This window comes from Cavia porcellus, unplaced genomic scaffold, assembly GCF_034190915.1.
Source record: "Cavia porcellus strain 051 isolate PalLab524CR breed Dunkin Hartley unplaced genomic scaffold, mCavPor4.1 scaffold_32, whole genome shotgun sequence".
NCBI classification, from domain to species: domain Eukaryota; kingdom Metazoa; phylum Chordata; class Mammalia; order Rodentia; family Caviidae; genus Cavia; species Cavia porcellus.
The window spans coordinates 45,574,185-45,599,197 of record NW_026947515.1 but is presented as its reverse complement, the minus strand read 5'-3'; the positions used below and the strand labels follow the sequence as shown (position 1 = coordinate 45,599,197).

General features: G+C 36.3%; 1 protein-coding gene across 3 annotated transcripts in view; it reads right to left on the bottom strand.

Moving 5' to 3' along the window:
* The window catches only part of Ulk2 (unc-51 like autophagy activating kinase 2), a 71,877-nt gene that overhangs the window by 28,091 nt on the left and 18,773 nt on the right, over nt 1-25,013 (bottom strand). For all 3 annotated transcript variants that reach the window (XM_003466199.5, XM_063242322.1, XM_063242323.1), the window contains 6 exons: nt 23,553-23,635; nt 22,653-22,700; nt 21,891-21,979; nt 14,534-14,705; nt 7,109-7,169; nt 515-646 (listed from right to left, as the gene is read on the bottom strand). In XM_003466199.5, coding sequence (XP_003466247.4) covers nt 515-646; nt 7,109-7,169; nt 14,534-14,705; nt 21,891-21,979; nt 22,653-22,700; nt 23,553-23,635 — 585 coding nt within the window. The remainder of the gene's footprint in view (nt 1-514; nt 647-7,108; nt 7,170-14,533; nt 14,706-21,890; nt 21,980-22,652; nt 22,701-23,552; nt 23,636-25,013) is intronic.

Here is a 25,013-nt window from a genome sequence, read left to right as displayed (position 1 = left end):
CTCCATTCTTGTGTAAAATATCTTGCAATTTGAAAAACATTTTATTCATGCATTTTTTTAAACATTTCATTTTTGGACAATGCTGGTTCACTGAGTTACACTGATATTACAAATATTGACACATTATACAATAGCAAATCACATTCAAAGCCAGGCATGGTGGCATGGTAGCTCATGCCTGTAATCCTAGCACTGGAGAGGCTGAGGGAGGGGGATCATTGAGAGTTCGAGACCAGCCTGGGCTACAAAGTGAGCTCAAGACCAGCCTGTACTGCACAGGAAGACTTTTGTCTCAAAAAGACAAAAAAGGTCATTCATACCAAATGGCAGGATTTCATTTTTAATAAGCTATTCAATTCTTAAAAGTAATTATACTTATGGATAAATATATAAGCATATACATATATATATATATATATATATATATATCCACATACACAAACATTTGAAGTTTGAGATCTTTCAATAACATACAGTAACAAATGAATAAGCAAAACTTAAAATACAAGCTTACCTTGGAGAACCATGCGGATTTGTACCAGAGCCAGACGTCAGATTCTGCTCAATGCGCTGGTAATTCCTTATTTGAGTAGGAACTGGAATTGGGGCTGTTTCACTGTGAGGTGACACAGTAGGTTGACATTGCCTGTCACATTTTATTTAAAAAAAGAAATAAATATCAGTAGGACTTTTCTGTCACGTGGCCTGTGAGTGATACAGCATATTCTAAGAAAGCACCAAATGATCATTCTGAATGTGAACAAGAAATAATCTTGTTAAAAAATACATAAAACCCAAAAAAAATCACATCTGTCATCTAAATAGCTTCCCCTGGCCTCCAGACTAAGGACTAAGAATTTTATCAATAACCTGAAAAAAACACTCTTTACAACAGGAAAAGTGAACAGGTCAGCAGAACTGCTACTCACTACTATATGAAAACAAAAACTATGTCTAGGAAAATACACTGGATAAAAAGAATAAGAAGTTCAAAAGCAAAGATGACTGGAATGTTTTATAAGTCATGAATGCAGTATGAATCCCAAGAAACTCTCACTTCATGACAACTGAAAACAAACACGCAACTCTCAAAGTACACAGCTAATCTGAAGACCACATTTTTCTTGCTTTTCGTAAATTAAGAAAGTTATGTCCTTAGATAACTTGCAATTCCTTTAAAAACATATACTGGAACATACCAGGAACAACACTGGGCCTTAAGATTACTTTCTTCTACTCTTCCAAAACTCTAAAATGGTTGCATGAATCTCTCAATGTTTTCTCAATTACAATACAATTATAAAGGGATCAAATGATTAGCCATTCAAAAAAAAAAAAAACAACCCTATAGCACCACCTAAGTATTACAGATTTTCAATCATTAGAATATGCTACATTTAAATAACAATCTCCTGAACAAGAATGTTCTTGTTTTTCAATGTCTATTACTCAGTACTTCTCAACAGAACTCAATACTACTCAGGTAGTGACATATAGTTAAATTGTATCATATTCCAGATTCCTTTGTATCCAAGAGTAATTACATGTCTTTCTTAGCCAAGGAAATGTAAGTGGAAGTCTTCTATTCATTCTTTCTTCTTCCTGCCCAAATATGGGTACTCGTGGGGCGCCTACAGTAGCAACTTTGGAACCACAAAGAAAAGGCTAAGAGAACTGAAGATACCTAATGCTCTTGATCCACAGAAACAAAGGCAACAACTCTCTTGATGTAAGGAAGTTTTTAGTACTGAACTGCACTGCAGTCAGGACTCCATTGTTTACAGTCAAGTGGAATTCCTGAGTCACAATTTAGTGTTCTTCTATACTTTCTTTAACAAAGACCTATTTTTGGCCAGTGATACAGCTCAGACACCGCCCTGGCAAGCACAAGGTCCTGAGTTCAATTCCCGATGCCCAAAGGAAAAAAAAAAAAAAGACAAAACAAAGACCTATTTTTCACTTAGTGTATCTTTAAATTTAAAGTATCTTTAAATATGGTATTTAATATTTTTAATATCTATTTAACTCATATTGAGGTTTATCTGCATTCTGAAAATAGAAAATAACCAATAAAAATGAAAACATACCTACCATTCACAACTGAAACAGCTTCATAAGACTTCACTAACTAGCTCTGGTGCCTGCAAGCCAATGTACTCACAGGCCTGAGATGCTAAGTTCCTTATGAAGAAAGTAACCAGTATAGCCATCAACTGCTTTTTTTTTTTTTTTAAGACAGTCTTGCTATATAATTCAGGCTGGCCTTGAACTCTATATATAGCCAAGATTGGCCTCAAACTCATGGTAGTCCTCCTGTCTCGGCCTCCCAAATGCTGAGATTACAGGTGTGTCCCACTATGCCCAGCTTTTAGAACAGGAAGACAAGTCACATCGTCCTACTACTTCAGCTTAAGAAATAATAAAAAGTTGTTGAATATTTGTTCCCCAATGAAATACATCCTCTTATTTTTAACTTACATATGATCAAGTTCTAGTATTTTTCCCATAGTTGTTAATCTCCAAAGGAAGTTTAGAAGCTGCATAAAGTTACCCTAAGAAATAAATTTAAAAACCTCATAATTCATAGCACCTCTCTCACTGAATCTCACCCCCACTCAGTGTATCAGGAGATACATCTATGGCTGGTGTACAATAAATGTCTGCGTCAGCCTCCACACAGCCCCGGCAAAGCAGGCTTATTCAGCAACTAGAGTCTCCCTTAGTTTCTAGAATACATAAGGAATTCAAAACAACTAAGTAAGAACAATATCCTCAAATAACTCAATTAGTCAATTAGTGAATACCTTAATTAGATTTCTCAAAAGGCATACAAATGGCCAACAAGCACGTAAAAAAATGCTCAGCATCACTAATCATCAGGGAAATGCAAATCAAAACCAGTGCGATAACATTTTAACCTAGTTCAAATAACTATTATCAAAAAGACAAAAAATAACAAATGTTGTTGAGAATTCTGAGAAAGGGAAACTCTCCTAAACTATTGGATATGTAAATTAATATGGCTATTATGGAAAACTAAATGGAGGTTCCTCAAAATTCTGAAAATAGAATTACCATATTGTCCAGCGATCCTATTACTGAATATATAGCCAAAAGAAATGAAATCAATATGTCAAAGAAACTTTTGCAACTACATGTCTGTTGCAGCACTGTTCATAACAGCCCAAGATACAAAAATCAACCTACGTCCACTGATAGGTAAATGGCTAAAGGAAACAGAAAAGGTATATATTCACAGTGGTATATTATTCATCCACATAGCACAGCAGGATAACTAAGGTTGACAACTGTTTCAAAAACAGCTAATATGAGCAAGGCGTAAGGGTGCACACCTGCACACTCAGCACTTGGGAGACTGAGGCAAGAGCCTGGGCTACATAGTGAGACCCTGTCTCAAAAACAAAACAGAACAAAAAAAAAAAAAGAAAGAAAGAAAGAAAGAAAAAAGAAAAGCTAACATGGAGGGTTTTTAATGATTCTCAAACAAACAAATAATATAGATCTGAGGGAAGAGACATGACAACTTACACATTATATACATGTATTTAAATGTCACACTGTATGTGTCAATAAAAAAAAAAGCTTTCCCCCTGTTTAGCTAAAAAAATAAAAGTAAGTCTTCCCTGAACCTCTAAGCTAGCTAAGACCACTACCACCAGAAAACCCACTCAGGATCCCTTCTGTCTCTCTCTCAAACAGAAGCTTTCTTTCTCTCAACAAATATATTATGCTCTTACTCTCCATTTTTCCTAAAATTTATTCTATGATTTTAGAGAACACAAACTGTACTGGACATCTACTAAGTTGGGAGTATCATTTCCTTATAACAATTGGAGGTCTTCCACTGAGAACACTGGACAGAGAGGTAATAAAGAGTTTGCTTGTTTCATAAACTCTGGACTGGGACTTGTTTAAGTATAAAGTCTTTAGAAAAGACAGAGTCTTTGGCAAGCCACTTGAGACCCTTTCTATGTCTCTCTTGGGCAGAAGCTTTCTTTCTCTCGATAAATATATTTTGCTCTTAAGAAAACAAGTAAGACCACTAGTGCCATTTTTCTGTCCAGCTTTATATGAACACCACTATCTAACCATCACCCAACTCCCCAACCCCAAGATGGGGAGAGAGAAGGTCCCTGTATGTTATGAGTCTCTAATATGTTCTGTTTATCTCCATTAGGTCCTGCACTTTAGATAATTTTGTGGGAACCACCACCTATGTTCCTTATTTGTTTTTTGTTTCTTTGGTGCCAGGAATCGAACTCACAACCTAACACTTGCCAGGCAGGCGCTGTGCTGCTGAGCTATATCCCCAGCCCGAACCATCATCTTTGACCCTGTATTGAGTAAGACTAAAGAGCCTGATCATAGCAGAATCACACTCCACTTATGTACTCTCTCAATTGCTGAAAGACACAAATTACCCAAACAATAAATGAAAACGAGGTGAAACAGGAGACTCTGTATCTTGTCCTTGACTCCTTCATCTCTGCTCTTTCCCTCTTGCTTCTGGTTAACAAGACTTAAGCTGCTTTATCCTATCACATTCTGTGATTTCTGCCTCAGAACAGGCTCAAAAACAATGGAATTGAGTGACCATGGACTGAAACCTCTGAAAACATGAGCCAAAATAAATTTGTTCTCTTTTAAGTTGTTTACCTCAGGTATTTGCCATAATGACACAAAGCTCACTAAGATAATTCCTATAATTAAATTCTCAAATCCTCAAAGGTAGAAAACAAGTCTGTACAAAATTTGACTAATTTCCTAAAATGTGTACTAACAGAACTCAATATACCACTGCTACTCAAGGGGGGCCCTGGAATACATTATCTTTTTCCTAACAGTACTGGGATTTGAATCCAGGGCCTCCTCATTAAGCTATATTCCAATCTCTCTTTATGTTTTATTTTGAAAAGGGTCTCACTAAGTCCCTAATGCTGTATACACTAGGATAAAAGCATATATACACAACCCCAAAGAAAACATACTCCAAAACGTATCAGAAAAGTTCTGGAACCCCTAGCCAAGCTGACTGATAAACATCTTCCCTTTCATGAAGCCAGATCAAGACAAAAGAGAGGCAGTTGTTTCTTTTAAATGTCTAATTTTCAGCTATGGCATGGTGCTGCATGTCTGTAAGCCTAACACTCAGGAGGCTGAGGCAGGAGGATCACCATGAATTTGAGACCAAACTGGGTTACACAGTGAATTCAACACCAGCCTGAACTATATAGCGAGACCCTGTCTCAAAAATGACAAAAGGAAAAGAAACATTCAGTTTTTAAGAATTATCAACAAAGAGACAGAAATTAGTTTTAAAAATGAAAATTCTCTAGCTAGAAAATATAAAAATTGAATACAGAAACTGACTAGTAAATTCAACAACAGATGGGATCAGGAAAAAAAGGCAAACTCAAACAAGGTCATGATGAGCAAGAAGAAAACAGAAGTTAGCTCGGAGAGATAAGTAACAGTAGTAGAGCACATGTTTAAGTAAGCAAGATCCCACGTTCAATCTCCAGCACCTACCCCAAAAATGGAATTAAGAAACTGGAGAAGCCATCGTTAAGGTGATCCATATGTATTACACAGGTACCAGAAAACAAGAAAAAGGAAGAGAGCAGATTTGAAGAATTAATGGCAGAAAACTTTCCAAATCTGGGAAAGAAACAAGAAGCTCAAGAAATTCTAAGTATGAAAAACCCAAAGAGACTCAAAAAATAAGATACACTGTATACAATCAAACAGCCAAAAGTCAAAGACAAAAAGAATATCTTGAAAGCAACAAGAAAAAAGTGGCCCACAGGGGATTTAGCTCAGTGGCATAAGTACCTGCCTGGCAAGCGTGAGGTCATGAGTTCAATCCCTAGTACCGCAAAAAAAAAAAGTGACTCACTATATATATATAGGAACTCCCATAAGATTATCATAAGATTTCTCAGCACAAATTTCACATGCCAGAAGGGCATGAAATAATGTAGTACAAATACTGAAAGAGAAAAACTGTCAGTAAGATTACTCTATCTAGCAAAATCACCCTTCAAAAATGAGAAATGCAGCAGGTATAATGGCATATCCCTGCTATTCAGGAGACTAAAGCAGGAGGATCACAAACTAAAGGCCAATTTAGGCAATTTAGCAAAAAAACTGTCTCCAAATAAATTTTTAAAAGGTAGGTATATAGCTCAGTGGCTCATTGGAGAGTGTTTGACAGTACGAACAAGACCCTATTTTCAATTCATAGTACAAGGATAGGGGGAATTGAGACCTCCCTAGAAACACAAAACCAGAAGGAAAACTGGACTCACTGGCACACATCTGGATTCCCAGCATTTGGGAGGCTGAGTCAGGGAGGATCCAGAATGTGAACCCATTCTGTTTTTGGCTTTTCAGCAAGACTTTGTCTCAAAAAATAACAGAAAGGGCTGAGGATGTAACTCAGTTCAATCCTTAGTACCATGGAAGAAATAGAGATAGAAGGACAGACAGGGGAGGGAAGTAGAGGAGAAGAAAGGAGCAGAAAAGAGAGGAAAGGAAACTGCCACATGGTACAATGTGGATGAACCTTGAGGACATTACTAAGTAACATAAGCCATTAAAAAAAACATGCACACACAACTAATTTCATTTACATGAGGTATACGCAGTAGTTAAACTCACACAAACAGAATACACTGGTGGTTATCAGAGCCTTCATGGAAGGGAAAATGAGGCAGAATTACTAAGTACGAGTTTCAGTTGTGCAAAATTCTAACCAAATCTGGAGAATGGTAGTGCAACGATGTGAATATAACGTAACACTACTGAACCATAAACTTAGAAATGGCTAAGAAGTGGCTTTTTAAAAAAAAAAAAAAAATGATACCAGGGATTAAACTCAGGACATAGTGCTTGCCAGGCAGGCACTGTGCTACTGAGCTATACCCCTGGCCCTTTTATGTGCTTTTCATCACAAAAGTTTTTCTTTTAAACAATGATGAAGTGTGAAAAAACAAAATAAATACTGAATCAAGAACAAAAGTTCTATAAACACACAAAAATAACAAAATATGAAAAATCTTTTTTAATAAGATGTATGTAAACATACCCTCCACACACTAAGAACTCATTTGAAACATGTCTTCCTGTAGTTGCCACTGGTATATCATCTGGAGAAAAAGAGAGAAACATAATCAGTTCTATTATTCCACATGCAGATTTGTTCCAATAGGGTTAATATCTAAGTATAACATTAATTTACCATTTGCTTACGTTTCAATTTCATCCGAGAAATAAGTGAATACAGAAAACTGCCCCAAATTGAATATAAATTGCAACTTTTCACCATCCACTTTTTTTTTTGGGGGGGGGGGGGGTTGTTTTGGTTTTTTTTTGAGACAGGGACTCACTCTGTAGTTAGGCTGGCATTGAACTTACTGCATTGAACTTACTATATAATCTAAGCTAGCCTCAAACTTGGGGCAGTCCTTCTGCCTCAGCCTCCTGAATGCTGGGACTACAAACCTGCACCATCATACCTGGCCTCACTGTCCACTCTTAGAAATTTGTGGCAGTGTTTAATATTCCTTCACCATTTAACATGTGCAAAAACTGCTATTATTTTTATCAGGTTCCTTTATATGGGTCAATGACAGGTTCCTTTATATGGGTCACAACTCTGAGTGTTGTGCCCTAGTATCATTTTGCCCATCTATTCTGTTGTTTTTTTAAGTTCTCCTGTTTGTATGGTCACATGTGTGAGAGATCCTTTTGTTATTACTGAGATGAGCTCTATGTTGCCCACATTGGTCCCAAATTTATGGGTTCAAATGATTCTCTTGTGTTAAATAGTTGCAAGTACAGGTGCAGGCCACCTTCCCTAGCTTGCTCTGTAACTTTTATTGCACAATCTTGCAAACACATATCATCATTACATCAGAAAAGACTGCATAACAAAGCTGAGCTCAATCTAACACTAGAGTACCCCATCCTCTTGAATAACACTCAGGTTTTAATTGGGTTGTTGAACAGGATACCATGGTAGCAGAGTCTTGTTGGAAACAGTATAACTTGACACAGGCCAACTTCACCTACTCATCTGTGTTCTCTGTAGATGGAGTACTTTAAGCTCAGAACCTCAGGAACAGGTCTCGGGTCACTGTTATACCCACTATATTATACTGCCCTAGGTAATTTTATGTAGTATGAAATAGCAGTGTTGATCAAGTTAATATAAATATTAAAAATAAAATAAACTACACTACTAATTTATAGTCAAAGAAGGGGAATGATGTCACAAATATTCCTTTGAACAATTCTAAAATGGGAAATGAAAAATGCATTTATTTGGTACATCTTGGGTTCCTGCTTTCATGAAATTTACATTTTAGAAGTAAAAACAAATGAATAATGTCAGATAGTAATAGCAAGTATAAGGAAAATCAAGGTAGGAAGAAACAGGGACACAAAGGCAGGCATAAAAGGTAGGTTTCATTAATTATACTTTGTTTTTTGTAGCTTTGAGTTTGGAACCACACATAATTACAAAAGAAAATTGTACCAAAAGAAAAAAAAAACCTTCTAGAAATCAAAAGCTAAACAAAGCAAAGGAACCAAACTGCATACCAACTTGGTAGCTTTCTCACCAGAGGGCAATTATTTGAAGTGATTTTAAAACTCAATAATTTTGCATATCCCTAATGATTATCCTTAGGACAAAAAGATTCACAGAAAGATTTCTAAACGGCTTTTAATAATTTTAAGTCATATTTGTCTACTTTGATAATATATGGTTATTTTGAAACTACAGGGAAAGAGTGAAGGACAGGGCTGGGGGTTTAGCTCAGCGGCTAAGTGCCTGCTTGTCAAACGCAAAGGTCATGAGTTCAATTCCCCGTACCAAAAAGAAAAAAACAAAAAGTGAAGGACAGAAAAGAAGACTGAGGCTGAGGATATAGTTCTGCGGTACAAGCACCTGTCTGGCAAGTGTGAGGTTGTGAGTTCAATCCCTGATACCAGAAGACGGGGGTAACATAAACTCATGCAGGACAAAAAAGAACAGAAAAGTCTGTCCCCACAAAAATCTGGAAGCCTTAGTCCAGAAGTAAAACAATTTATATCACAGAGCTCCAAAGAAAGCTTTACTAATCAGGACCAGATACCTTTCAAACTGGCATTAAAAACAGAGCCAAAAACAGGATTATATAAAACTCTTGTTTTGTTTTGAGACAGGGTCTTACTATATAGCACAGGCTGGCCTCAAACTTCCTTATGTAAGACCAGGTTGGCCTTGAACTCATGGCAGTCCTCCTATCTCAGCCTCCTGAGTGCTAGAATTACAAGTCTCTGCCACACCCGGGTGTGAAAGCCTTTAAAAATCAGTTAGAATACACAAACAATAGTACTCAGTCATATGGGGAAGGGTTGTAAGAGGCTGTACAATATATATCAATTTATTACAGTAACAGTTTTACTGTATATACTTATAACATGTTGAATGCCTTAAGTATATGCAATAAAATTTATTCTTAGAAATACAGAATTTTTAAAAAGCAGGATTTCATAGTCTTCCTTGGCCTCTATGGAGACAATGTCAATCTCCTACTACAGCCAAAGACGCAATTTTTATACATGAAACAGAGTCAAACTGTAACTCTGGACTGTAGAATACAAGGAAGAGCTACAGGTTAGTAAAAGAAAGTTATTAAGTGACTTTACACAGATTAGAAAAAGAAAGTTATTAAGTGACTTTACAATAACTGAGATCTTCAGACATTTACCCTATTTGGTTCCCCTATATAGTATGAGATTCTGTTTAGGCAAAAGACTGGAGAAGTCTCTTTGAGGAACCTGAATAGTGCTCCAAAAAAGGAAACAGTTCAAGCAAATGCCTCAGCATTATCACCCACTATAACCACTGTCAATAAAACACACCTCATGCAGAACATTCAAGGAATTTTAAATTCTCTGTCCTTAATTATGAATATACAACACAACACTGCATTGCAAAATAACAATCTCAGGAGAAAAAAGAACAACTGAAAATTAAAAACATGACAGTATAAATTAAAACCGAATATGAGTGTGTTAAATAACTAACGGAACCTAGTGTTTTGGACTAAATTCTGCACCAGGTCCCAACTAAAAGATCAGACTAAAAATCAAAATAACATCTCACACTAAAGTTCTACATCATCACCCTGGAACTAAGCTATTTATCTGACCTTCTAAAAGATCAGGATTAGAGAGATACCTGCCAACTCTCGAAACCAGCCTCGTTTCAACTGACATGATACTGTAGTCCCCTCTGCCTTAATCGTTACACAAAAAGAGATAACCTAAAATAACCTGATGTTAACTAATTAATTATTTTTCCACTGGTGTCTCTCCTGATAGAACATTACAAGGAAAAGTAACTTGGAAATAATCGATTGGGTCTTTGCTTTTTGTTTCTGCTTTCTTCATACCTTTGCTCTCTATAAAACTAACCTCATCTGCCCAGCTTATGGAAAAATTTAATCTGTTTCATGGAACAAAGTATTGTCCAACCCTCTAAAAGAAAATAAGGCCAATTAAGATTTTTAAACTAAATTATTCTAATTTTGTCCTTTGACAAAGGTTAGAAGAAAACATTAAGAATAAAGTCCTAAATGCTAAGCAATCAGACAAAAAGATGGAAAATCAAAGAAGATAACATCAGTAGGGCACTCAGATATTTGTTATGTTCTAGTTTTAAACAGAATTGATGTTTTAAATATCTTACATGTAATGATGTATTTCACAGTAACAAATTTTCAATAACTGGGGGAGGGGGTAAATGTGGCTGGGTATGGTAATACACATCTATAATCCCAGCTATTGGGAGCATGAGACAGGAGGACCGCAAATTCAAAACCAGCCCAGATGATTTAGTGAGATCTAGTCTCTAATTTAAAAAAGAGGAGGAAAGGAGGAAGATGTGGTCAACTATAACAAACATAGACAAATCAAGATGAGGAATGAGAACTGACTCCAGACATTGACCATCACAGAAACAATTCTGAAAAGTTTATACTAGCACAGAAAACAAGTTTACAGTTTAGATTTAAAATGATCCCCCCCTCCCAAAGTCTCATGTGCTTGGAAGGTGGTTGGATCATGTAGGTACTTTCACTTGAGATCACAGGGCCCCTGGGAAAAGGGATGCCTAGGTAATTGGTTCTCCAGGATTTAGTTCACTGTATTCAACCATCAAGACACTCAGAGACCTCTCCAGCCATGATCCAAAGGGGCTACACTACTGCTCAAGCTGGTGGCAAACCTTGGTGTCATCCATGTGATGCTATTTCACAGGCATACAGAACGCAACAGATGTGGTATCAAGGAAATTTCCACTCAAATTTCAGAAGAAAGCAGTGTGCCCATGAGAGGGCAGTGTGCGAATCTATACAAGTAAGCCAAAGATGTAGTGGAGATCACAGGAAGATAGAGATACCAAAAACAGGACCATCTGTTGAGGAAAGCTTCAGGCAATGAATGGAGCCAGCGCAAGTGGCAGACCATGGTGCAATTCCTGTATAACCACAAACTGCTCTGAATGCGGGACACGAAGCTACAAAATTTAAAGTTTGCTCTTCAGGGTTTCAGTCTTGCTTTGATCTAATTTCTTTCCAAACTCCCTAATTCTTCCCTTTTGCAATAGAAATTTTTACTCTATGCCATTATATGTTGGAAACATTTGGCCTCACAAGAAGACTTTGAAGTTGGATTTTTCAGCAATGCTAGAACTGTTACGACTTTGGCAATTCTTAGAGATGAACCAAATGCATTTTGCATAATGAGCTGGTAATGAGCCTTTTGGATTAGGAAGATTTTATGGTTCAGATTTATAATGTCCCTGAATAGTCTCATGTGGCTGAAGATAACTGGATCATGGCAGACCTATACTCTTCACTGATGAGCCTACTAGCTAAATGTACTGTTAGGAGTTTTGGCCTGGTGAGAGATGGGTCCCTGAGAGGCTTGACCCAGAAGGATGTATGCTTGTGCCCAGTTCCTCTCCCCTCTGCCCCCACCACTCTCTTTCTGTTTCATGCCGGCAACAGGTAGAGCAGTTGTCCTCCACCAAGACCTCCCAATATGTGTTTTCTTTCTTGGAGACAGCCTACTTTGGACTGAACCCACTAGAATCTAAGCCAAATAAACCTTTCCTTTAAGTTGCAGGTATTTTGTCCCAGAGACAGAAAACTGACTAAAATAATAAATGACTAAAATAAAACCCAGAGCTATGAACACTTTCTATATGAAAAGTATAATAATATATCAGGATACATTAAAAAATCTAAATAACTGGAGCCACAAACATCTTGATTAGATGATTCAGTATTATAAAGACCCTAAGTGTCCCTAAGCAAGTCTACTGAATCAGTGTAATTCACATCAGCATCCCCAAATGGTTTTTATATGATGTCAAGTTGAAATTAAACTATTTGGGGAGAGTAGGGGATGGAAAGGACAAGTAGCCAGGGTGATACCAAAGAATACTGCAGTGCTATCTAACCCTCTTCCCCTTTCCTGATGACACATGTATGTTGAGATACAAATATAAAATTACAGGGGCTGGGGATATAGCTCAGCAAGACAGTGCCTGCCTGGCAAGTGCAAGGTTCTGAGTTTGATTTCTGACAACAAAAGAAAAAGCAATATAGACAAAGAGACCAACAGAATAAAATGGAGAATCCTAAAAGAAACTCAATCCTATATTTCAACCTGACATGACAAATCTGGCATCACATTACTAAATATAGAACATTCAATAAAGCTGGAATAATTGTCAGATCCCTACACTTTACTATATCTATAAAATGACTTCCAGGTAAAGTTAAATATGAAAAATAATTAAAATCTTCATAAGGAAATATAGGAAAATACCATTAAAACACTGGAGCAGCAACAATTGCTACATCTTGTTTATACCAATATTTTATAGATTTGAAGTTGTACTATCTTACCTACCCTCTTATCTATAAAATGAGTTCCAGGTAAGGCTATAATATGAAAAAAGTAACAATCTTCACATGATAAGAAAAATATCATTATAACACTGGAGTAGCAACAATTGCTACAGCTTGATCACACTAATATTTCATAAGAGTTGGAGTTGTACCTATCCTATCTACCTTCTATCCACTTAGAAGAAATTCTAGCTGTACACAAGGCCATTTCAATATTCCTAAAATAGTAAAAAGTCAGAAATAATTTGGTATAAATCAATAGGAAAATAGGCAGATTAGTTTTGGCTAAATTATAAAATTCAGTTTTAAAGTGAACTAAATACAATTAAATGTGCATCTAAATATACAACAAAAAACAAGAAAAAGCAAACTATGGAAGTAATCATACAACTTAAAACTTATCATACAACTTATGGATACAGGTGCATGTTTAAGGGTAAAAATATCTATAGGAAGAATATACATGAGAAGACTAATAAAAGGAAAGCAACTTTATATGTAGCTATAGTTTTTTTTATCCTTAGAAAAGACATTTAAAACAAATATAGCAAAATATTTGACATGTATTAAAAAAAACACAACACAGTGGTGACTGGAGAGGATGTTCAAGTATTAAATTTTCTGTCTGAAGTATCTTGTTACTTTTAAACTTTTCATTTTTGTAAAGAAATAAAACTAACCACCATAACTGTATGATTTTTAAAGGTAACTCTTAGTTCTTTAGTGCACTGATTACAAACTGTGCATACATGGTCCATGTCTACTGTGGTCCATGTTTCCCCAGCTAATAAAACTTCAGTTGTTCAGTGGGGATTATGGTCTCCTCAATAAGCATGTCTCTCAGCAGAAGCACTTATTAAATATCTGACAAAAACAACTAAACAGACTTCTTCATGTAAACATCTGCACTCAATACTTCACACTACTCAATTACTAAAGTACCCAAATCTCCAGCTCCTTTGATTCTCTTTCTTCATATCCAAATCAGTCTTCTTTTTTCTTGTTAACAATTATATTTAACACCTTTCTTCTGTAGATTTTCTGGTACCTTTTACTATTCCAAAGAACAGTGATTACATTTAGCTAATGTGGGTCTCAATTTCTTTATACAAATTTTCCTAACTACTCCTGAAGCTCATTCCTGAATCTGTTTCTGAATATGTTTCCTAAAATATACCTAGAACTGTTTTTAAGACTCCTCTAACTTTTAAGTTTTTCTTTCCCAAGTGAGTTTTTCTTTTAATTCCTTTCCTTAATGTTACTCATTTTGCCTGCTTCTCTCTTTCTGTTTGGATACAAATATAACTTGAGATAATCTCTTATAAAATTTTCAATACCTTTGAAATCCAGAATTACTGTTTTATAGAAGATAAATGTGTAGATCTTAGAAAGGTAGGTATGTAATTATAAGAATACAAACTAAATAAAATGAAAAGGCACTTGAAAAGGCACTCTATACAAGAAAGTGTGATATGAAAGTTTAAAAAATTTAATCTAATAAACTAAAAAATATAATGTGTACAAGTAGAAAAGATTCTCACATGAGTGGTCTGACGAGATGTTGTGTGGAACCAAAACAAAGTCATCCGTGTCACAAGAAGAGTTCTTGCTACTAGTACTGGCAGAATCTTTGGACACTTGCAGATAGTTGGGAGGACCCAATGGTGGGGAGGATAAGTTTTCTTCCTGAATATGCTGCATATCTGAAAGGGACTAAAATTAACAACATAAAATTAAAACTGGCCTAATAATAAAATGCAAGGCAGAACAGCCATTAGAGTAAAGAATGTTTTTTTCTACATAAGAGGGCAGAAAGTTCAATTCAATCTAAGATTTCCAAAAAAACTCTGAAAAAATCTTTCAGAAAAGCAGATTAAAAGCGTTTCCATAAAGACTTCTAAAATTTTTCCAAAAGTGACACTTAAAATATATCATACCACTTATTACATATGCTTGTCTACCTCTCAAGTTTTGAGTAGGTGAGTGAGTGTTTTGAGTGCTGGAGATTGAACCAGAGCCTCATGCATGCTAGAGAGGTACTCTACTATTGACCTTCCCAGTCCTTTTTATCTTTTACTTTAGACAAAGTCTTGCTAAATTGCTCAGCTTGGCCTTGAGCTTATGATACGCCTGCTTCAGTCTCCCAACAGCTATAGAGATGCACCACCATGCCTGGCATGGTGAATTTTTATCTTTGCAACACCCCTACCCAAGTTATAGCATCACAAAGCAAGCACTCGATAACTACTTACTTAATAGATAAACATAAAGGTACAGGAACTTCAATTAAATATTCTGCACACACAAAAGTTCTACATCTATAAGAAAGAAGCCATTATAAAAAAAGTAAAGTGACAGACCATGTTATATAAGAGGTCACATAAATCAATAAGGATAACTATACATTGGACCAAAAATTTATTTATACTCCAGAAAAAAAGATCCAGAAAACCTTACAGTTATGTTTAGTAATTTTGTTTTATATTAGGGAGAGGAAGTGGTTTTTTGTGGGAGAGATGACAGGAAGGGACATATAAATAAGACATTTAAACAAGTAATTACAGATAACTACCTATGTCGCTTTTGGCATTTGTCAATTTCAAGCACTCTAGTGATAATTCAACATCCTCATTATAGAATGGGGTATTTTAGGTTATGGTGGGGGTGTTGAGACCAGATCTATATAATACAGGCCTTCCTTGAACTCACTTATGTCGCCCAGGCTGACCTCAAAAATCACAGCAATTCTCCTGCCTCAACTTCCTGTGAGCAGGACAGCGGTATGCTATCATGCCCGAGTAAAACAATGAACTTAACTTCTATAAGTTTTTCATAACTCCTATGACCTTGTTTAATCTTTGCTTTTATTTCAAAAAAAGGAAAAAATACTATATTCTGCTTTTTAAACCCATACCTTAAATACCCTATTCAGTCCTGTTGCTCCTTTGAATATCACTGTGCAATGAAATCAGTCTCAAAGCATCTTTGTATGTGAGACTTGTAAACACAAAATCTCCTTATCACTTGTTGAAAACATTATATGTAAAGGGGAAGGGAAAAGAAATGGACTAACATTACTAAGGTTCAACCATATGCCAGGCATTGTTCAGTGCTTTCATGTCATCTAACTCCAGTGTTATTCTAATTTCATTTCACATTTAAACAAACAAAAGCTCAGATGACTAGGTAATTTGCCCAAGTTCACATATCTAAAACATAAAGTCAAGCTAAGATGTGATTCCAAGTATCCAACTCCACAATTTCTTGTCTGTAGTTTAGAGATGAACTTTCTCTGTTTCTTCTCCTGCTATTTGCAAAAGCAACTATCCTGGTCCTCTTTCTTCCCTTTTGGGAACAAATGTTTCTTTTCTTTCATTTAAAACTAAACTCTCCAAGTGAACGGTCATGAGTTCGATCCCGGTTACCCACTCCAAAAAAAAAAAAAAAAACTATTCTCTCTACCTGGACTCTGCACTCCATTCACCCCTACTTCCTCAGGGACACAGATCAGTTTCTGACAGTTTCTGACTGTCCCTTTATTCTCTCATTCTTCTCTGCACATAAATGTAAATTTCATATTTCATATTTCTACTACCCTTTGATTCTATCACTTTTTTATGTATTAGCAGTTCCTGAGTAAGACCTCAGTCCTTCTCTTCACAACAACTGTTTCTTGAAATGTTCTGTCTTCACTGACTCAAATTCTTCACTTACATCTTCCTCAGTCCACCATACTCCATCTTCTGCTTTCAGTCCTCCAGTCAGTCACCAACAAGGTCTCACTGCTCCATACTTGCTGCTCTCCCAAACTCAAACAAGCTTCAAGACGTGAAAATTCTTTACCTTCCTTTTATATTTGCCTTCCTCCTTTTCCTTTCCTACTCCTTCCTTAGTTTGGACTCTTGTTCTCAAAATGATGATGATGATAAGCATTGTAATATCTCAGGTTTTTCTCATTTTTCTAGTACAAAGTACTCTGTACCTCTCTCCAATCTAGTCCTCCACCCTGCTTTGGAAGAATCTAGCTAAAATAGACTCTGGGTCTTAGCATTCCTACACTTAAAAATCACTTAAGTTGTTCATCACAGCTTATGGGCAGTTCTAATCATCTTTTCATGTAACTCTTGTCAAGATGCAGCCTCTGCCTCCCTTTCTGCTTTTTTCCCCTGCACTCTATCACCAATGTCTCTACACCCACAGACTGAATGACTGGTAAAAGCCTTGTCCTTTGTGCAAAGACAGGAAAATTCTGTATCTGAACTGTCCAACATAGCAGCCACTTGCTATTTATGGCTCCTGAGCACTTGACATGTGGTTCATTTGACTATTTTAAATTTCACTTAATTCTAAAATTTAAATGTAAGTGACCATGGGGAGTTAAGAGAATTTCTTAAATCACATTTCTGACTCTATGTATAGAGATTCCTCAATACCTTTAAATTTTTTAAAAATTAATTCATCTAGCTAATTTTTTTTTTTTTTTTTTTTTTTGGTCTTTTTATCGGTACCGGGGATCGAACTCACGACTGCCTGCTTGCAAGGCAGGCACTTATGCTGCTGAGCTAAATCCCCAGCCCCCACTAACTCATTTTTAAAACTGTTCAACCAATTTCCTCTTTGAATGGCCTTCCTGCCCAATTTTGATGCCCTTTATCCATGTTCCTATAGGCAATAAAAATATTTTTACATAACCCTCTAATAGTGATTGTATCTACTGTCTGCACAATTAAAAGTCCCTTTATATCAGAGACCTGGTCATCCTGTAACCAACAAGGTAAAATGGATCTTTTAAATAATCTTTTTTTTTTTTTTTTAAGAAACTTTTGGTACATGAGCAAGTTCAAGGTCAGACTGCACTACATAGTGAGACCCAGTCTCTAAATAAATAAGTAAGAAACTGTTCTGTCAACCTTCTCTTACAGGGAAAGTAAACTACAAACTCTCACCAACCTTACCAACTCCTACAGCTGGGCCTGATGCCAAGGATGATCCAATATTTTTAGTCCTCTGGACCAAAGCCTGGCTAAATTTATATATGGATATTTCCTCACTTTTGGTCTGTTCCGTCTATAAATTAGAATGCATCTACATTTCTATTACTTATAGGGCACACTAACACTCCCTCCATTGGCCAAACTATTAAAAAAGCCTATTTCCATGGGCTTTTCTCACACTTAAACTCAGAAACTCAGAGAGCTGGCTTAGTTTCAGGCCTGACTCAGCCCTGCTAGGTAACAATCTCATTCATTAGTGTAGATGAGAACTTCACCTGAAGTAGGTATTTGATAAATGTTATGAGACATTTATAGTCAAGAGTTAACATTTCAATAGCATTTAATCTGTAGCTAGTATCATAACTAAAAGAACTTTTTGTTGCTGCTGCAGATGATTTTGGAAACAGGGTGCCTTTCAAAGATTTGTCAGAAATAAAGCAGCAACTGCATATTTGTATGACACTTCTAAAAAAGAGCATATTACAAGCCTGTATGTATCAACTCTCCAACATGAGTCTATGGTAATCTTGAAAGGAAGATAGCTGATGAAATCATCTTACCTTTAGTAAATTAAATTTAGATCTTATATTTAATATAATATACCTTATTAAATAAAGGTCTATCAAACCATACTATTTTCTCATTAACTAGAAATTATTTCTTATTAACTAGAAATTATAAACATTCCTGCTTTGTTGCCCTGCCAGCCTGAACTGCATAGTAAGAACCTGTCTCAACAAGAAAAAAAAAAGACTTTTCTCTTAGCAATAAACAACTTTCCCATCTGTTTTAACCATGGGCCATTTAGTTTCCCTAAACAACAGTTTCCACTGCTTGATTATTTAATATAGCCAAACACTACAGGAAGGGCTTATGTGCCTTTATCCTTAACCCTAAGAAGAAGGTACACTACATTTACCTCATATACAAGCAAACAGACTGCAAGAGGTTAAGGCACTCAGTTAATATAAGCAGGAGAGACAGGAGTTCTCTTGCTGAGTGCTGTTAAATCTGAGTTATCTCAACAGGCTAAAGTTATACAATTCCTCCATATATAGCCCCCTCACCTTCCTACTATTATAGACAGCAGAAATATTACAGGGTTAGACCCTCAAGGGAGTTGGTGCAGAAGATGAGAACACATTACCACTGTGGCTGGAGGCACAATCTGTAGAAGGCCAGGCCTCAAGATAAAGATGGAATAACCAGACCTACATGTCTCCCCAAGGCATAAGCAGTAAGCTGAAAATTTTAACTTCTATGACCTGGCCCAATAAAGTCTAGACACATATCAGTTACCCATATGGTGACAGGAGCTTGCAATCTATCCCCCTTCTTCAAAAGGTCCTTGTTCTTTCCATGTATACTTTCTATGTGATCCGTTTCCTGACTGTATCAATATTACCTGTGTGACTATACTTATAATCTTAGCGGTTGATCACAGTTTTGACCCACATTGTACTCACCTCCTGACTGCTCTATAAAACTTCCTCTGTGAAGTGAGGTCCATGGCAACTTACTTTCAAGTCCTCTCCTATCTCTCAGAAGCTACGGCTCTCAATAAATTTTTCCTATTCTTAACTTGAATTGTTCCTTAGAATTCATTCTTTAATTTTGGGAAAAATGAACTTGGCCTATCCTACATCTAGCAGTTTTGGAATTACATTTATCCCCCCTAAATCACTACTAGCAAAATTCAAGAAATTCAAGTCCGCCTAGCTAATCTAGAAAATACAATAGTTGACCTAACAGGCCTGGGGCCTTCAGCCTTGGAAAGAGTCTCAAGGCCACAGACTGCAGTAGAGATTTGAAGGAAGGATCAATCTAAAAAAGCACAAAAGTGGGGAACAATGGTAGGAAGTAGTGAATACAAAAATCAGAAATCTTCATAATAAAAATATAACATTTAAACTGAAAGAATCACAGCCATTAAGGAAATGAATTAGAAACTTCAGAAGCAACATGTTTGAGCAACCCTAAAGGCCAATAATCACAATTAAAGAAATCCAAGCCAGTAAAATCTGGTTCCAAGGTCACTGCATTTCAGACAGCTAAATTAGTCAAATATAGCTGGGCCCTTCAGAGAAAGTCGAGACAAAAGGTAAAAACACTATGACTATGGCCAGCGACCATCAATTAGAGGCCAGGCCTCAGGATAACAACAAAAGGACCAGGCTAACATACTACCCAAGGGATAAGTGATAACACCTACTCTAATAAAGTATAACTAGGCATCAGTAATCTCAGTGAACAACCAAGATCTGGATCCATCACCTACCTGAGAAATTCTTTATTCTTTACAAGCCCATTTGCTTCATGACTTGCTTCCCCATTAGATTAACATTACCTAAACAGTTACAGTCTTACTGGTTGGTCACAGTATTAACCCATACTGTACTCATGTGGTTGAGTTCTATAAAACTTATGCTGAAAAGTAGGGTCCTCAGGCAACCCACTTTCCACATGTCCCCTCCTGTCCTTCTCCGACAGAAGCTTTCTATCCCTCAATATTTCCTACTCTTAACCTCCATTGTTCCTAGAATTCATTCTTCAGTTTTAAAGAATACAAACTTGGTATATCAGACATCTAACAGGTTGGGAGTTACAATATTTTCTGTATATCATATTTGGAGGTTCTGATGTCATCCTTGTATCAACTGTACCACTGGCAATGCTAATCCTGACATTTACAGGGTCCAGGTAAAGCGAGGTGTGGTGTTGCATGCTTATAATACCAGTGCACAGGAGGCTGAGGCAGAAGGATTGCCATGAGTTCAAGGCCAGTTTGAACTACATAATGAGACCAACTCAAAAGAGGAAAAAAAGGAATAAAAAAGAATCTAGATAAAATAGTACCTATCCACTTCTAACAGATACTGTCTGCAAGTTTCATCAGCAAAACCCTATACAAAGATGATAGCACTGTACTCACTGTTGTTAGGAAAATGGCCCAGAGAAGTGGCATTTTTTAACTGAAGCTACACGGCTCGATAGGGGGAAACGTCCAAAGGTAAATCCATTTGACCCAACTCTTTTTCCTAAATCTCAGCTGCATTAGTAAATACTACACATAAAAAGAACATCCACAGTATATTTCCAGATTCCATTTGTGAACAGATGCAATAATATTGTAGCGTCAGGGGTCACAAAAGGAAAAGAATAAAATAGGATCTCATTATCTTCATGAAGATCAATAGGAAAACTTGCTAAAAGCAGTTTTGGCCTTCACAAGTAGACTCTGCAGTTAAAGTAATTAAAAAGACAAAGAAGGGAGAGAGAGACTAGACTTGGGAAAGGCACCAAACATCCTAATTACCATTAACATTGAGGAAGCCAGAAAGTAAAGACCAGGAAAGCCAGTTCCCCTCAGCAACCTGACAAAAATACAAGGGTAGTAAGAGACAACTAAGGACTCTTGTTTAATGTCTCACACACACACACACACACAAGTTCACATGTCCCCTTTATTAGACTTTAAGCTGCCTTCCTAATACCACCCACCCCCACTTCACTTATGACCAGAAGGAATACAGGCAAACAAGTCTAAGTTAAGACAGATCAGATACCAACACATGGCCAGCCACCTGAGGAATGGAAAAAGACACAAGTCCCCAATAAAAAGAACCAGGGATAAGAGTTCATGGCTTTCAGTTCTGAAGCCTCCTGCTACTTCACAGTAGCTGCCTATCCCCTTTCTCTTCCATCTTTTCCCCTCAAATATACCATCCTTTGTTACGCTAAACTTTGCCCCTTTTTTAGTTCTTCACTGGCATCAGATTTAAGATTGCTGAGAGCTGTGTTTTTAGCAGAACAGCGGCAGGATGTGCTATGGCATTGTGAGCTATCCACCCCTAGATGTAACAGCACTAATTATAAGATTACTTTTAATAAAACCAAAACTTACTGGTGGAGAGGCGAAACGACAAGGTGGAGAGCTGCCAGAGGAGCTTCCAGGAAGCGAGCCAGCATACGTGGGCACTGGGACTGGGCAAGCTAGGGAAGAAACACAAAATGCTGCACCACACTATAGTGTACTGTGAGACCCAATTAAAACACCTGTTAAAACTATGGCATCTTTGTGTGACAAAAAATTGCATTCACCTACTTACTACAGCATCCATGTAAAAATATAGTACTTATTCAACCATCCTAACTTGATTATGCAAAGAAAAAAAGAACCACTATTTATTATCTATTTATTTCTTTTTTGGTACCTGGGATTGGAACTCACAACCTCACGCTTGCCAGACAGGTGTTTGTGCTGCTGAGCTAAACCTCTGGCCCCTAAGAACTACTATTAAATAAACACAATTATAGGTATCTAGGAAAAACTCAACAAAATCTTGAGAAGCACAGTAAAACATTACTTAGTGCTGGAGTTGTGGAATGTACCTATAATCCTAGCTGATCAGGAAACTGAGGCAGAAGGATCACAAATTCAAGCCCAGCCTATGCAATTATTTGCAATACTCCATCCCAAAATTAAAGTGTAAAAACGGATAAAGATGTAATTCAGGAGTCGAATTCTTGCCTAGTACATGTGAGGCCCTGGGTTCAACCCCCAATACAGTACCCCTCAAAATTAATAAAACTGTAACATAAAATAATAATTTTTCCTTCATCTTGCATTCATTCATTAAGTAAAAATACAAAAATGGATACTTACATTTCTTTAGTGGAACTTGCTCAAGAAAAGGATGGCTAAAAAATGATTCTGTAATGAAAAAAGAGAATGTACTCTTTAAAAAGACAATGACTGGCAGATCAATAATAGCAAAAGGAAGCAGGAAGAAATGGAACTACACTGGAGCCAAGGGGAAAAAAAATTATCAGTGACATGAATCCACTTGAAGAAACAAAGACTACCAGAAATGGTAAATAGGAGACCCTATAGAATTTTTTACCTTTCTTCCCTTAAATTCTGTAAGGTTAAAGATCCACAAGCCATCTGTTTCTTACAATCTCCATGGTCATTACTACGAGAAGCTACATTCTTCTCTAATTTGGGTAACCAATACTTTCCTGATTATTCTCCCAGGTTCTTACCTTCCTTCACACACAGTCTATCCCCAATAAGCAACCAGTCTGGTCCTTCTTAAAATATTAGGTCAGTTTTCCTCTGCTCCCAACAGTCTGTCCCTAAACGGCCTTCTAGGTATTTCTCAAGCTTCTATACATGCTTCCTGCTCTATGCCTTAATGCTAGCTACTCACTTGTGTGAAAAGCTTTTCCCACAGATATTCATGTGGCTCACCATTATGTCAAGTTGATCAGGTCTTTGTTCAAATGTCATTTTTAAGTAAGGTTTTTATTGACTATCTTATTTAAAATTTCAATCCTCAACCAATCATCTCTTCCTTCTTTAAATTTTCCCACAGTACCTAATACCTTCTAATATAATACACAATTATACTTTATAATTTGTTATATATCTCAGATTTGCACTCAAATATTTCTAATAAATAAAAATATAATTGATATTTTTGTCTGAAATTTCTACAATATCTTTTTAGAATACATAAAAATAAAATTTAAAAAAATAGCAAAATATGAAACAATTATTTACCAAAGTCCATTCTATCTTTTTGGTTCCTCTGAAGCAACCCCAACAGGAGATTAGCCAAATAAGGTGAGGTTTCTCTGGGAATACTAAGGGAAAGGAAAAAACAAAATTTAAGTGGTGAGTTTATGTATAGTAGCTATATCACTTTTCCCTTCATTATAGTAAATTAAAAATGTATATGTAGTAGCATAAATAATACGTCTATAACATTACCATGCTGAAACCTCATACCTTCAAGTTGGGGGAAAAATAAAGCCTTACAATAGACTTTGACAAATGACATTAATTTGGGAAGATTCCTGTACTGTGCTTGCTACTGTATAGTATCTATAAGAATAAAGTGCTTCTTAAGGATAGACATCTTAAAACTTTTTGTCATTTTTGTATTTTGCTTTGTTTTATTGTGGTACTAGGGATCTGAACTTGGAGCCTCCACCCTCAGTCACATCCCCTTTTATTTTTCATTTTGGGAAATGGTCTTGCCAAGTTGACCCAGCTGAACTCAAACTTTATATCCACCTATATATCAGCCTCTCAGTGAGCTGGGATTACAGGCATATACTTTTTCTTTTCTTTTCTTTTCTTTTTTTTTTTTGTGTGTGTAGCTCAGGCTATACTTGAACTTAAGATTCTTCTGCCTCAGCTTCTCAAATATGGGGATTATAAGTGTGTGTCACTATGCTCAGCTTGAGTTTTAACACAATCAATATTAAAGGCTGCTATAAAGTTCTCTATTAGAAACAGAGCCACCTCTAGTCTGTCTACAAAAGGGCAGAGCTTAAAGAAATACAAGTGAGAAATAATACAATTTCTTAAACTCAATATGAAAATTACAAAGCAATGAAAAACAAGAATTTACATGTCATGGAATAAAATTACAAAAGGATATTAAGGTAAATAGGAAAAGAGCCGACTTTACTAATAAAGAGAATGCAAATTACGAATTAACTGGTCCTGTTCCATATGTGAAACATCTAATCTGATAGATTTAATATTGGTAAAAATGTGAAGAAGCATTTTCCACACTGCTGTATTAAGGTAGTCTAACTGGAGAGCACATCTTTCAGTCCAACAATTCCACTTCTAAGAGTCAATTCTAAATGCCTAAAGGTAAGTAAGCATACACACAATACATGCACGCATGCACAGAGACGTACACTCCCTTACTTTACTGAAGCCTGTTTAGTGATCATAAATTGAAAATAACAGAAATTACATAAAATAGGGGGTATCTAACTACAGAACGCTATGCAGTCACTCAAAAAGCAAAAGCAGCTCTCTACATACTGTCTATGAACATCTAAAATACATTACAGAGTCAAAAACAAGTTACAGAACAACTCCCAAAAATATAATGGAATTCTTCTGAAAGTATGTAGATGTATAAAAATAAAAACATTATAGTGTGTCTTCATTCACCTTATTTGCCAGATCTAACACTGAGTAAATTCTAGTTCTTCCCCA